Source organism: Xiphophorus hellerii, chromosome 9 (assembly GCF_003331165.1).
Source record: "Xiphophorus hellerii strain 12219 chromosome 9, Xiphophorus_hellerii-4.1, whole genome shotgun sequence".
Lineage (NCBI taxonomy): Eukaryota > Metazoa > Chordata > Actinopteri > Cyprinodontiformes > Poeciliidae > Xiphophorus > Xiphophorus hellerii.
Genome location: NC_045680.1, coordinates 11,105,040 through 11,120,112, shown reverse-complemented (window position 1 = coordinate 11,120,112; position 15,073 = coordinate 11,105,040). Strand labels below are relative to the sequence as shown.

At 35.2% G+C, this 15,073-nt stretch overlaps 3 protein-coding genes across 3 annotated transcripts; 1 reads left to right on the top strand and 2 right to left on the bottom strand.

Annotated features, from left to right (window-relative positions):
- Positions 1-608: 608 nt before the first annotated feature.
- LOC116725881 (5-hydroxytryptamine receptor 3A-like) lies at positions 609-6,313 on the bottom strand. Its single transcript, XM_032572287.1, has 9 exons — positions 6,307-6,313; positions 5,919-6,082; positions 5,627-5,671; positions 5,376-5,482; positions 4,933-5,102; positions 2,967-3,130; positions 2,650-2,860; positions 2,134-2,346; positions 609-1,436 (listed from the first exon to the last, which is right to left on the bottom strand). Exons 1-9 carry the CDS (start codon positions 6,311-6,313, stop codon positions 1,162-1,164), a joined length of 1,356 nt encoding a protein of 451 aa, XP_032428178.1. The 3' UTR covers positions 609-1,161.
- A 1,903-nt stretch (positions 6,314-8,216) lies between these two features.
- Positions 8,217-9,752, bottom strand: LOC116725232 (receptor-transporting protein 3-like). The gene is made up of 2 exons (XM_032571156.1): positions 9,505-9,752; positions 8,217-8,924 (listed from the first exon to the last, which is right to left on the bottom strand). The coding sequence occupies exons 1-2, from the start codon at positions 9,654-9,656 to the stop codon at positions 8,594-8,596; spliced, it is 483 nt and encodes a 160-aa protein (XP_032427047.1). The 5' UTR covers positions 9,657-9,752; the 3' UTR covers positions 8,217-8,593.
- A 661-nt stretch (positions 9,753-10,413) lies between these two features.
- On the top strand, positions 10,414-14,810 carry dynlt2b (dynein light chain Tctex-type 2B). Its single transcript, XM_032573288.1, has 5 exons — positions 10,414-10,573; positions 11,282-11,415; positions 11,903-11,972; positions 13,638-13,701; positions 13,792-14,810. The coding sequence occupies exons 1-5, from the start codon at positions 10,524-10,526 to the stop codon at positions 13,837-13,839; spliced, it is 366 nt and encodes a 121-aa protein (XP_032429179.1). The 5' UTR covers positions 10,414-10,523; the 3' UTR covers positions 13,840-14,810.
- The last annotated feature ends 263 nt before the right edge of the window (positions 14,811-15,073 follow it).

Genomic DNA, 15,073 nt, shown 5'->3' with positions numbered 1-15,073 from the left:
TCTTTTTTCTCAAAAATTGCAGCCAATAATGCAGCTAAAATTTATTATTTTTGTAAGAAATAATAACTAGCAACTTGCAATACCAGACAAAGATAACCTGAGTAAATGCAAAAGTTTTAAATGATATTTTCAAAACTGTCTGGCATTGTACATGGAGGTCTAAACAAAGAAGGTCAAAGTAGACAAAAGATTTCATCCACAGGTGATCACTTTATGTTAACTTTCAGATTAGTTCAACCCCACTCATGCTGCTCTTGTGTTTGTCAGAAAAAAAATTCTTTGAAAATATTTTGGATCTGACTTTACTCCCTGGCACAGTGCAACAACAAAAAAAAGACTGTCTATGACTCAAACAGCTGCAGATCATTGCTGTGTTCATCTTCTGTAATGTTGCAACTTCAATATTCTTTTTTCTGGTGAGAGGACTAAAAACCAAAAGTGCATAGTTCTGAAGGAGAAAAAAAAAATCATGGTTTTCAACTATTTTTCAAGTCAGAGTCAGAAGCTGGTGTAATCAGTTTTAGACACTCAACTTCAAATTAAAGATTTTCTCCAGTCCTGATGATTACAATATAAACAAAATATGTATGAAGACACAAACAAGATAAAAATGTCCAGGTTCTCATTTAACTTTACACCTTTAAACAGTCAACATTCAGTAACATGTAAGAGATCAAAACACTCAAAGTATTCAGGAATTTAACATATCATATCATAATCATATCATGTATCATAATGTATAACAGTCAGTATAAAATGCAAAGAAACAAACATGATTCAAAATCAATATCAATACAAATCATTTTCAATCTGTCTATATAATATATTCTATGAAAGAATAGCATTAAATAACATTTAAAAGTGGAATATATTACATAAAAATTGAGAAAACATATAGTTACTTAACTATAACTATGTATTGTGTAGAAGTCATTGATACTATTACTGTGTTTCTTCAGCGATTTAATATATTAAGCAAAATATAGATCCAATAAATCAATTATTACATTATTTATTCAAAACAATTGTGTAACTTTTTAATATATTGCATATTGCATCACATCATTCCTGAAATAAGTCAATGTTTAAAATTCTCCAAAAAATTACAAAATTCTGCAAAAACCTTCTGAGTAAAAGTAAGTCCCTCTAACATGCATTATTCTACTGACTGCAGGAGTTAACCCAGAGGATGATGATGGTGATGAAGCTGACTGATATGAAGACGATGTAGAGGCCAAACAGCAGGCGGTCAATGATGAGACCCACCTGGATCCATTCCTCAGAGCTCTGCTTCCCTTTGTGCTGCTGCTCCACCTCACAGCGGATGGCCTGCAGGGCGAGGCTCAGGCTCTTCAGCTCCATCAGGGCCTCGTCTTCCTCAGATGGTTCCCCCGTTTCAAGAGGATTTACATCAAATCTGTTTGTTGTTCCTGGATCTGTGTGTAAGAAGCAATGAGACTGAACTTTATGAAATTAGTCAAGATTATTTTCTTTATTTGATTAATTTATTTTCCTTCTTATTGATATTTATTGAACTAGAACGAAGATTATTCTCTTTTAAATCACTTAACTAGAACGGATTTGGTCCTGAAAATGCAAGGTTAAAATCTAACTCTAAATAGATTTCATTTGGCTAAAGAACACAGACCAACCAAAAACGTAGGTGCATCTAAAATACAGCTTCCAGAGTTTTGACTAATAGAAAACTAGATCATCACACCAGCTTTAGATCATTGCACTGCTTCTCTGTTTGCCCAAGAATAAAGCTTAAATCTTGTTGATCTCCTGTAAAGGTTTTGGACCTAAATCAAACTCAGAGTTGCTGGTCAGGTGTGAACCATGTTGACCCCTCAGGTCACCAGAAACGTCTTCACTTTGTTCCTGGATTATTCCAGAAACAAAGTGAAGACCAGGGGAGGCAACATTTATTTTTTATACTCTAGATTAGCTGTTGGCTGTTTAAATCAGGACCGATAACCTTGCCTTTGTGCTGCAGCATATCCATAAAGGCCAAAAATTGATTTATTATTTCTAAATTGTCTTTGTGTTTTATTTGTTTATGTTACCATATCAATGTTTCTTTCTTTTGTGATTATGTCTTCTGGTTTTTGCTTTTATGTAATGTGTATTATGTTGCCTTGCCTTCTGCAGCTTCTGTACCTGAACCCTCTGGTTTCTCTCTCCTTCGCGGCATGCAAACGAGACAGCCAAGGACATTCAGAACAAGAATCCGAATCCATCGAGGGACGGGAGAGAAGTCGGATGAGTTGATCAATATGTTGGTGATGAAGATGGTCTCCAGCAAACTGGCCACCATCAGGACCAGGCAAAGAGAGAAGAACACATCTAGGAACAGAAAACTGTGATGTCAACATTTTAGCTAAGACTTATAACAGGACTTCTTTATATATTAGAGAAAGAGTGTTGAAAATATGCTGTAATTTTTAGAAGTTTCCCTGATTCAGCAGGCCTGAATCAAAAGTAATTTAGCTAGAATTACCTGAACATACTTGTTTTACTTGTGCTTAAATAGATAAAGTTATTTAAATTACATTTGATTTGTTGAAATAGAGATGCATATAAAGGTTCAAGGACCCTAGAGGACATCTCTTGTGCACTGTACAGTAATTATCTGAAGCTCAGACTGACTTATCAGAGGTATGGTGTTTCCGGTGATGGGCAGCAGGTCGTTCATCATGAGCAGGAACACCGTGTAGCCGAAGATGATGGTCATCTTGAAGGAGGACCTGTCTGTGCTCTCAGGAGGCAGCAAGAAGCTGAAGAGGTCCAACGTGATGAGGAAGCAGCTGGGGAGCAGCAGGGTCACTACGTACATGATGGAGCGGCGCTGCACTCGGATCTGAAGAGTGATCATAATCAGGATTCATCCAGGGTGGATACTTTTGCACACCTTGAAGATTTAAATATAATTAACAGTCCTTTTTTTTTACATGCTAAAAACTTACGTAAAATGCAAGCATGTCTGGGTAAAGACCCGACTTGTCATTTATCTCTATTTTCTGTGCAGTGATGTCCACCAGTGTCCATTCACCCATGGTGGTCATTACGCCCTTAGAGAATACGGTCATTAATTCTGCGTCTCGTCCAAGAATTATTTTAAGCTCAATCGCTGGGAACAAACAACACAAACAACCAAGATCAGTGAAAACCCACAAAGAGAAACAGTATAATTTAAATATTATGAAATGATTCAGACCATGTGAACTTAGAATGAAATAGGGCAGCATTATTGGAAATAATTAGTAGATGAAATTTTGGTTTAATTTGTTATCACAACCACATAGTTCTGTGTAACTGCGTGGGATTTTATTTGACAGACCAAAAGTGAATAGGGCATTCATTCTGTGCTTCATACATTGCTGCAAAGATGACTTTTCATGACTTTCTTTCAACAATAATTTTCTTCTTGACACATTACAACCCTGACAAACTTGTCATGGTTGGTTTGCATTTACTCCAATCTTTTAATTTATTTAGATGATGGATAGAACAATTGTCCAACATCTATGGCCCTAAAAGCTGTATATATTCATACTTCATACAATAATTATGTGACTTGAGATACGTGAAACACCCAACTGACTTCAGGTGTGACCGTCACAATTCTGGGGTGTGTGGATTTTGGGATATGTCTGTGTATTTAAAATATCACAGTTACTTGCCTTCCCTTACAGTTGCACACGATTTCTAATCAATCTGCTGCTTGTTCAGCAATCAACTCTCCTGCATAATCTCCCACTCACACAGCTCTTGCTGAGATCCCTCTGTTATTATCTCTCATACCACATGCCTGTTTCCCTTGTGCTGTATTATTTTGGAGTCATCTGACTTTAGTTTTTTTTTAAGTTTTTGGTTTGTCTTATTTTTTTTAAGTAAGCTATTGACTTTCACCTGTTTACCTCCTCTCTGTATTTGCGTCATGTAATTCACCATTTTATGACAGTGAAGTCTAGTTTCTTTAAGGCATCTAGCAAAGATTAATCCATCCATCTTTTGCTTATACGGGGTCAGATTGTGGGGGAAGCAGCCCAAACAGGGAGGCCCAGACTTCCTCAGGCCAGATGAGAAAAATACTCACTTATTTGTTTACAGTTGGTTCAAAATGCCCCCACCAAGTTCACATCAGATGCTTTATAGTACCCAAGGTTTGTTATAAATCCAGAGGTGGAAGAGCTTTTGCTATCGTTGCTCAGTTCAGATAATGTGGAGAGGTTTGCCTCTGCAAATCAGGCATCTATCTGGTCTTTAAGACAATGTCAGACCTGAAGGAATGACAATCTTTAACAACTGCTAAAATTGAAAAATTGAACTTTTTCACTTCTAGCATTATAAAAACAAAGGAATAAACACTAAAGGTAAAATAAAATTTTCCACTATGCAATTTGCATGTCATACATTATTAGTTCTACTACAAATCTATTGATAATTCTTAAAAGCCATTTATTCAACATCAAATAATGCAGCAAAATAGTATCTATGTTCCCATTTCACTTTTGTGTTGGTTTTAAATATTTTATATAATTTCTGCTATAATGTTTCACTTTTCTTGTTTGCACTTTGGTCTTCTTGTTACTTTTAAGGTGATTAATAAACAGATTTGATTTGATTTTGACTTCTCCAAACAACTGAATGTGTTTTTTTCAGGAGGGTTGGGGGGAGGAAATATCAGACTAAAAAGGCTAAATAAAAATACTTTTCAGATTTTTATTAGCTAGGAAAATGAAAACCTTTCTTGCCACTTCATAATTATGTTAATTTTGGTGGTCTATAATTGTTAAAGTCTTCTGTGCAGTGACAGCTTGTTGTGAACTTATTTCTAACGTCTATAATGAAAGACTTTGAAATTTTGTAAATGACAAAAACTGCATATTTTTTTTATAGAAGATGCAACATTTTGTTGCAGTGACTCACCATAGTAGATGTAGGAGTTGAAAGTTAGGGAACAGTTCTGTATGTCGAAGGGAAAGGCATAGATGTCGAGATTACAGGAGCTAACAACTCTGAGTGGAAGAGCTTCGTGTACCCTACCATCACTGAACAGGTACATGTATGGTATAGACGGTGCTTTGTTTTCTTCCATGCTAAAAGAGCAAAGCAGGCAAATATGAATTATAATTACAATCTTTATAAAAAGCAATAATTGTGACTGATTTAAGGTTTTCTGTGGGTAAATATTGCTCAAAACAGCTCATATTTCATTAAAAAGATAAGTATTTCAGTAAGTTTATATTATTGTGCATTCCCAATAGCACAGGGTGAGTAAACACGTGCGACCATACAAATAAATTTAGAAAGTCATCCATGTTTTCAAAGAGGTGTCTTGCAAGTGTATTGATTATTAGGAATCAACTCACAACTCATTGATGACAATATCTGGAAGCCAGATCTTCTCTTTGGGAATTGAAATGTTGTTCGTGCCACACTGAGCTGGGTCCCACCTGCTAAACTCACTCGTCCACCACTGCAAGAAGAAGAAAAGAGTGATGATAGTAGTACGCAGAGTGGCTCATGAAATCTCTGTCACAAATAAAATGAGTAAGGAAATCAAATCTACTACTATAAAAATCAAGCTGGTTGATTATGATATTGATAGTGTTCTGCTTACGAAGTGCATCCAAAGGTAAGTGGTGAGGACTTGAGACTTTTCGTCCTGAAAGACAAAACATTAAATTGTTGAAATAGAATTTTTTCTTATTGTGCATTTTTGAAAATAGACACCAAAATTAAGATCTCACTAAAAGTAAACTAGACATTGATGAGTAAATATGTTATATTGCATGATGCAATCATTATAAAAATTACTTTGGTTTTAACTTGGAGCCTGGCATTTTTTCTTTTTATAAAATGAGTCCTTCAGTCCATATTTTATGTTAGAAATAATATGACACTGAACATACCACTCCTAATATCCCGTACAGAGTGAAGTACATGGTGATGGTTGTGTGTGTGGTTTGGTTCATTACGGGCCGGATAGCCATCAGGTCAAAGACAGGGCTCAGAGCTGCCAGCAGGCTCGGTTGGTCTGGTTTGGAGCAGTTAACCTTAAATGAGCTGCACAAACCTGATGAGGACAATTCATAGGCAAGTGAGGCCACATTTGTAGGCTGTGTTATAGTCATTACAACTGTGCAAAAATAGAACATTTAAACATGCATATCTTAAATTTTTCCAAAATATGAATACATCTGAAATTAGCACTACTAATTTTGGATTGTCTCAGATTCTAAACTGCTCTCACAAAAAAAAAAAAAAACTAACTTTGACACTTGTCATTAAAAGACTCACCTGGCATCATAAGAATGAGAAAAACCAGAGTGGCTGATGGGAAAACCCACTAAAAAAGAGAAAACAATTGAAGCAGCATTCAGCTTCTATGCACCACAAATCTGGAACAATCTTCCAGAAAACTGCAAAACAGCTGAAACACTGAGTTCCTTTACATCTAGACTAAAAACTCAGCTGTTTAGAGTTGCTTTTGAAACCTATTCATGAAACATTAATCAATAATCTGATGTGCAAAATGTAATGTTGACTGTGTGTTCTATGACTTTGTAATTTTGTATTTTATGTATATTACTTTGAAATGCCGTGTTGCTTTCAAAGGTGCTATACAGATCAAATTTGATTAATTGACTGATTGATTGATTGATATTTACTATCTGAGAGTAAATCAATGTTAAAAAGTTATTTTCTGACAAATTGTGATATCCAGATTGTGCAGGAGGAGAATATGCTTTACCTTGAGTGTAGTTTCCTTTGACGCCATGACGCTTGAATTTTAGTAGCTGTCAGGTGGATGAAGCTTCTTCTCCTCTTATCTATCTTGGAATAGGAAAACAAATTGAAACATCATGTAAAACCAGAGTAGGGGATGGTCATCTATACAAATAATGTTGGAGAGACCAAACTCAAGGACGAGCAAACAAAAACCACAGTTAACATGATGCCCCTTGGTTTTCGACTCGCATGACATTAAGACTGACCACAGCGCTGTCAGACACCAGCGCTGCTGGTTATAGGCAAATAAACAGCAGACAGAATGTGAGAAGTGTCTGGCTTCTGGCCAAACATGAAACCTTTCTGCACCATTTCATTAATTTAGCAAACATCTTGCACATTATGTCACATGTTAATCATCTATCCATACTTAGATGTGATTCATTAGTTTTGTTCTTTAATAAATATTCTAAATATGATGCCTTAGAGTGCTGCTTTCCATTGTAAGGGTCAGGACCTCTCTGGGTTATGAGGTCTCAAGTGCTTGGATGTAAAAGCAAAGAGGCAAAGCTAGCAGCTTCCATTCAGCTAACTGAGGAGCTTCCACTTGAAAGATCAATATTTTTCCAATTCGTCAACCTTTGTCTAATGCATTTTCTTTCTGATATATCAGTTTTTCTAATGCAAAAAGCTTCAAAAAAGAAATTTTGCAGAGACATCTATTATTAGGTGTCACAATAAAAGCATGAAATAATTACAGACCAACATTTTATAGATTTAACAAACAAATTAGGTGAGGGTCTTGCTGGGTTGAATGGATTATCCATGTATAGGAGGCTGTCATCGCTGAAATTTGCTTTTCGAATTAATTCTCAAGACGATGCTTTCTTTGAGGACGTGTACAGGGATAAAAACTGTAGTGTTTATTAATTCAAATCGAAGAAACTCATAAAGGCAAAAAAGCAACTGAAAAAGCTTATGGACAGGCACCACATGTAGAGGCTGCAAATTGCGATAAACATGGATAGGGAGTTTAGGATGAGGATTAGAGATGTCTTTCCCCCAGGGCTCGTAAACTAGTGGTGGGTGGACGCCCGATGGAGCCGTGAGAACGAGGGTGGAGAAGGCGCGTAGGAGTTGGAGTTAAAACTTGAGTGGTTACAATGAGGCGTGGTCCGATGCTGATGTGCTGCACCTGAGGTGCAGAGATTGCATAATGCAGGTGAGCCTGGAAAGAACAATAGATCTTCAAATGCCAAAAGATAATAAATCTTTTAACAGTATTTGGGACCCTGATAGGTTTGCCTCAAAAAGCTTTCTGTTAAAATGTTTATGTATTTTTAAAAGAAAAGGGTAAAATACATTTTTTTCTTAAATACACGTTTTATATATAATTAAGATAACAAGGGGCCTGCACCAAAGGCTTATAATTACCTAAAATCCTGCACACATTTTGTTGACAAAAGTAAAAGTGACTGTTTCATTTTTAAAATCAGCATCTTTTTATTTGCATGTTTCACAACATTAACAATAATCCAGACAAATTTACCTATTTGTGTACACAATGCATTACATGTTTTCTGAAATTGTTTCTTTTTTACAACAATATATAGAAATCAAATGTTTAAAATTTTGTTTTAATGTTCATCTAGGCAAAAAAAAAAAAAATTCTTATGTTTATGTTTATTTATTCTTCAGTTTACCACAGTGACAAGTCACTGACACATGCCTTTACAAAAATGTGTTTAATATATTGTATATAGTAATATTTACATATATTAAGAAACACATTTCATTTGAATTTGAGGGAAAGCAAAAGAGAGAGAGAAAGAGAAAGAGAGAACTTGTGTTTAGGTCATTGTTTTGTACAAATTCCTAGCTTGCATCCCTCACAATGAGCAGGCTCATGGGGACTCTTCACATCAAGGCTTCTGGGCCTCCTGTTCTGTTCTCCAAGATCTTCTTGGTAGCACTTAATTCTTATTTTCTCCATCAGGGTCTCCATGAGGACTTGAATGTTGTCGGACTCCACACTTGGTTTCACCATCTGTGCATTGGAACATGTCTTGCAGTTTTGGCGCAAAGGCCTCACCTTGACGGTGCCCCGCCCATTCATAAGACGCATGTGGAAAACCACCATGACCTGGTTTGAAGGCCAACTTCTCCTGCATGAGGTACAGCTGAATCTTTAAGAAAAAAAAAAGACACTTCAATAAGAAGTTTACACTTTTGAAGCCAGATGAGCATGCATGCTGTTCCTCCAGCCATATACTGTGTATATATATATATATATATATATATATATAAAGAGAGCCATTTGTTCTGATTTCAAAATCAGAAAGATCTGTCACTTTTAACAGGAGGCTACAACTGTTGCTGCGCTATGTTGATTTACAAGGCATGTGATTGTGGATTTTTACGGTAAATCTATTTTTTATCTTCCTCAGTAACCACTATCTGGTTTCACTGGATCAACAGGTTCAATTTCTGAGTGAAAATGCTAGAATGATCTTTAGACAGTGAGATTTTATAGCAGAGTAAATTACTTATGCCAGACAATAAGATGTTTAACTTTCTAAAGACAGTAATTCATCATACAAAAATGAGGTAAGAATTGTCTAAGCACTTGTCTATGGATCTAGTGCAAAATACTTTCAACATGTATGTAATGTGTGAATATTTAGATAGATAAATTTACAAATTTACTACAATTTTTTTGAAATCCAAAATTTAGCAGAAGAAATGAATCAACAGTATAGTTCTAACCTTGCACTTGTTTTCTTGAAGTACTTCTTCCAGCCCATGTTTGGATTATCAGGGTCAATATTTTCATCAAACTCCAAATGCCAAGTGTGTTCATTTCGGTTAAGTGTTTCAATTTCCATCTGAAAGATGCGGATCCATTCCTGTTGTTCCATCTTTATCTTTTAAAAGTAGATGATTGAAGAAGAGTCAGAGCTGGAACAGCTGATCTGCACAGTTGTCAAACAGCTTGTGAATGTGACTCAGTATTGCCCAGAGGGAGGGATGCGGCACTCAGGAAAACGAAACTTAAAAGTGGGCAAACACTGCGTTAAGTTTCAGTTATTCAGAATAAGACAATTTATGAAATGTAGATACAGAAACGAAACTTAAAGGTGATAAAACTGAGAGAAACACTTCCACCTGCTGGTCAAAGTGATAACTACATGTATTAGAATAACAGTTGGAAACCTACATACCACAAAATACTCACAGCTGTAATTTCAGAAAAACAGTGTTTCAAATATTCACTCAGGTTGAATGAATGAGCATGCCGCACTCTCCAGATTTTTATTTCTGACCGTTTTGGAAAACCTTGTAGCCTTTATCGTCCACTTCACAGTTGTGCAACTTTGTGTTGGCATATTATACAACCTTAAAAGAGTGGTATAATGTATATGTTTAGTAAAACACATACACAAAATCAAAAAGCATCATTACTTTTGAAGGTAACAACAACTGATAATTGATGTTTTTTTTATTTACAGTTATGTGATTTTAACCAAACTGGAGTAGTGCTTACTGATTCCATAGAAAAGAGGAGGCCAAAAACTTGAGTACGGATTCAATAAAAAAAAAAAAGCACCCTAAAGCCTGCTAGCTGTATTTTCTTTTTCCATTTCTATGACGCTGGTACGTGCTCTTATTTTGAAACCGGAAATGGGCGTCAATCGTCACTATAGCAACGGTTATAATCTTGTAAGTTAGCGTGTGAACACATTCGCCTGTTTTTTTATATTCGTGACCCTATATCTCAGTCAAACATGATGGAGGAATCAGATACATACCACATCCGACCTAACCATCGGTTCAAGTGAGTTTGCTGAAGTAGTTTCATGTTGTTTTTTTTTTCTTTTTGAAATATCAAGCGTTGCTAGCGAGATTTTGGCTAACGACAGCTTTTCGAAGTCGGACCATTGATAAACCAATTGTTGTACAAAGTTTACCTTACTATATAACCTGGTCGTGCTAATTTAAGATAACACTTATTGCATCGCAAGTTACATTCGGTAAAGCGATAGTGCTTACAATTTTGTAAATAAATAAACTTCCATTTTGTTTCATTCTTTTCCTCTGTATGTGTATTTACTGGAATATTTATGTACAGTTATTTGAGTAAATTGATATTTATACGCTCTTAAGCAAGCAGCTTATCAGAGCACAAGTAATAGTTAAACAACTGGGTAATTTTGAAGGACGTTTTAAATTAATACTGTTAGCTAATTTGCCTTTTGATCTGAATCAAAGCATTTGACAAGCTTTTGGTCTTTGCTTGCAATTAGTTCTGTGTATGAAAAATAGAGTTTAGTGTTCACTGTGTCACCATGAATGAGAGTTTCACTAAGTTGATGAATTCACAATCATGTCAAACTCAATATACACAATAATATTATATTAATGTTACTTGGGGCAAATAGATTAGTTATATGTTGGATAGTAGGTAAAAATAGATGCTAATATTTGACCTCTGCTGAGACTAAAGTTTCTTTTCTTGTGTTTCTATGAATTGTTAAATTTTCAGGTTTAAACCAGCCGTCGTAAAGGGATACATCCGCAATATTGTGAGGGAGCGTCTTTCTGATGTGCAGTACGAACCAGAGACTGTCGCAGAGCTGACCCGTTCACTGGCAGAGAGCGTAAAGGACAAAGTGAAGAGTTAGTTCTGCATTATCCTCCTGGGCTTTACCCTGAGCACGCTGTGAAAAATACAATGTTCAGACCAATTTCCTAACCAGTAGTGTTTGTCTTATCACTGAAACCACAACATGAGTTGATATTTTCTTAAAATGTTTTGAACTTCAGCAAGATGTGACATTTCTGCAGTGTCAACACACAACAAGCAAAATAAAATGTAAACCAAATATTCCGCTCATGCTTTCAATTTATGTAACTGAGAGAAGACAACAGTAGATACAAATAAATAAAATCAGAATGAATATACTAGCTTACTTTTTGTAGCCTACAACTTACATCACCGGCAAAATATCTATCATGAAAAAGAAAAATAGTCATGCAACATTGTAATATTATGTCTGTGCATCTTATAAATGTAATACAAGCTCTGACATACTTTATTTTTATTTAATTTATGGCTTGTACTTTATAAACCACTAAAATAAACTTCGTTTTGTTTTGTGCACAGCTGCAGAATTTGACAGATACAAGATTGTTGTGCAGGTGCTCATTGGAGAACAACGCGGACAAGGAGTAAAGTAAGTTATATCCATTACTCATAAACAAAAAACAGACTGAGTTGTTTGTTAAAAACCATGCAGTCAATTTAGAAAGCCCTTAATTCTTAAAAGAAAAACGTTAGGAAGGAATGGAATAAAGCACAACGCTAAACAAACACATGTGTTACTATAAAGTGCCTGTCATCAACTTTGAATCTATATCAGAACAGAGCAGTGGAGCGAGAATGGTAAAAATTTATGGTAAAAGACATTTATTGTGTCTTTTCTATGTTTTTGTCCCTTCATTTAAGAGACACAATATTTATCATCATTGAAAATATTGCCTAATATAGCAAAGTGATAGGAAGGCCATCACTTTGCCTTCTGCAAAGAGCACTAAATAGAAGAAAATTATAGAATATATGTATCTAGCAGGAGACTCTTTAACTGGAGCAAAAGAAAACAGACTACTAGCTAAGCAGTGTCTGACAGACTGTCAAACCTTTGCACATATTCTGCACATTTTTCTGATGTTGAGTACTTAACTTAAACTTGGTGCCACCAAAGTGACACAAACACTTTAATACCACTGCAAAGTTTTCAAAGTAAAATATATTCTAATTGTATTTTTAAATTGATTGTGTTCCAGGGAAATGTTAAAAAATGCTTGTCATATTATTTCCGTTCCTTTCTCTGTGTGTTTTTTTCACTTTTTATCATATTACAAGTAGGGAATCTAATTGATTTACTTACACATCACATAACTCTGAGGTGACAAAAAATGGTTATGTGATTTTCTTTTTTTATGCAAAGAAGCATCTGAAAAATATTCCAAGATTTGACAAGCCAACAAAAGCATGGCTAATCATCTAATGTGCCTGCCAGGCAAAAAGATCATTAATGCAGGAAGACCAGCAGAGATCCACAGCTCAGGCTGAATAGTTGTGGACTTCAGAAATCTGTGACAGGGAGACAAGAAGAAATATATTTTAAAAGAAAGTAATCAGAAAATCCAATTCACAGTTTGGTATTAATCATGTAGGTGACAAAGTGAACATGTGGAAGAAGGTTCCCTGCAGATGGCAACAAAATAAAATGTTTAAGTCTACATGTAGAACACTATCTGTGCAGAAAACTAACACTGCATATGATCCTGAAAATGCAATTGTTGCTGTAAAAGTGGCAGTATCATGATGCGGCGGTACTGCTCTTCAGTTGGGAGAAGGATAAGGAAAGAGGCTGAGTTAATTACAGGCCTGTTCTGAAAAAAATCCGAGCTAAAAGCTGTAATTGGAACAAAATGAGATTCTACAAAGTAAAGACTCAAGGTGGCTGAAAATAAATGCATGCCGCACTTTTCAGAATGTTATTTGTTTAAAAACGGTTAAAATCACAAATCACTTTTTTTCCCCACTTCTCAATGATGCCTTTTACAAAAGATTTCAATAAAACTGATGTTACGGCTGTCATTTAAAAGTTCCAGGGTATCTATGTAAGTAAACGGTACATAAGAAGGGAAGAGAAGTCTTTAAGTGACAGTCAGCATCTAGCATCTCATCAGAATTTGTAACAAGAAGCTCAAGCTTTTCAAAAATTATCCGTCTCATACTATTAGGACAGAATGACAGTTTTAATAAATATGTTAAAACATAAAAGTTACCTTCTGCAGCTTTGAATGTACTTTCCTGACACATTTTTTTTCAGGATGTCTGCTAGGTGTTTGTGGGACGCAGACACGGACAACTATGCAGAAGATGTTTTCATGAATGTAAGCACTCCGCCAGATTTAATCAACACAATAAAGGTTTCTTTGAGAATGTTTCTTTTTTTTTTTAAACCATGTGTTTCTATCCCATAGGACAGCTTGTTCTGTGTGGTGACAGTTTTTGGAAGCTATTATTACTGAAGACTTGAAGCATGGATGACAGCAAATCCTTTTATATATAGAGTTATGAAATGAACATTTCTGAGACGGCACACTGCCAGCTCTTCAGCTTCTGGAGAGTGGAAATATGTCATTTCTGTCTTTTTCAGAAGTATGATTCTCACACATCCTGTATAGGACCTTTGCTGATGTAGTGATAATATAATGAATGCTCTCAATGTAATTTCCTGACTTGACAAGATAGAGATTGATGACAGAAGCTGTTTGAACAGCTAATTCTGGATTGCACCTAATGATGTGCCAGCCTGGACTCCCAGGTGCTGAAAAGATGGTGTCAGCTCAGCTGGGCAAAGGAACTTTCCCAAATTCATTTTATTTTAAAAGATAATTCAATAAAAATAAATTATCTTAACCAACACATGTTATTGTTTATGTTTTGGAGCTGCTGTATCAGAAAATGTCAGAATCATGACAGAAATGATAATCAACTTTTATAATTATAGAACAAGACAACACAAATCTGGATATTTGGACATATCTGGATAGCATCACAATTATTACCACTTTATTCTGTATTCTACAAATTTTAGTACTTCCTTCACAGTTATGTTTTAGCTTAGTTTTTTGGGAATATTCAAATGTTCTTTTGGACTCTCTATGTCTAAGCAATTTAAATGTTTAGAGCTACACAGACAGCTTCTATAAAGGGTTAAAGAAACTGTTCATATTTGGAAAATAATACTGTCATCAAATTTAAGCTGAAAAAAATAGCCAAGTAAAGACGTTAATGGACGTTAAAGACTGAAAAATGAAACTATATCCTTACATGCTGCTGACAAAACAGACTAGGCTAAACACATGGGACTTTTCATTTTTTATGACTGAAAAGAGGTTTTTGTTCCTACAAAATGACTCTCGCCTTCTACCTACAATGTCTGAGTTGTCTCACATTTCCCTCTAAATTAATCCAATAAAATTCAACATCTACTTTTTTTTTAACCGTTTCATTTCCTAAATTTCCACATAAACTCCATATTTTACAGATAGTTGCTGTCAAATTGAGTGCCTGGTGCAAGTTCAACTGAAGGTTTGCTTAATGTGGAAATTACAAAATACTCTTCTATTGTAATCATTTGTTAAAATGAAAATACGCATTTTGTTGTCTTCTCGTTCCCAGCGAAGCTTTAAATCAATTGTCTTCTTAGTTAATGTTTTAAAAATCCAACTCACTGATTAATTTTTCTTCCTGTCTTCT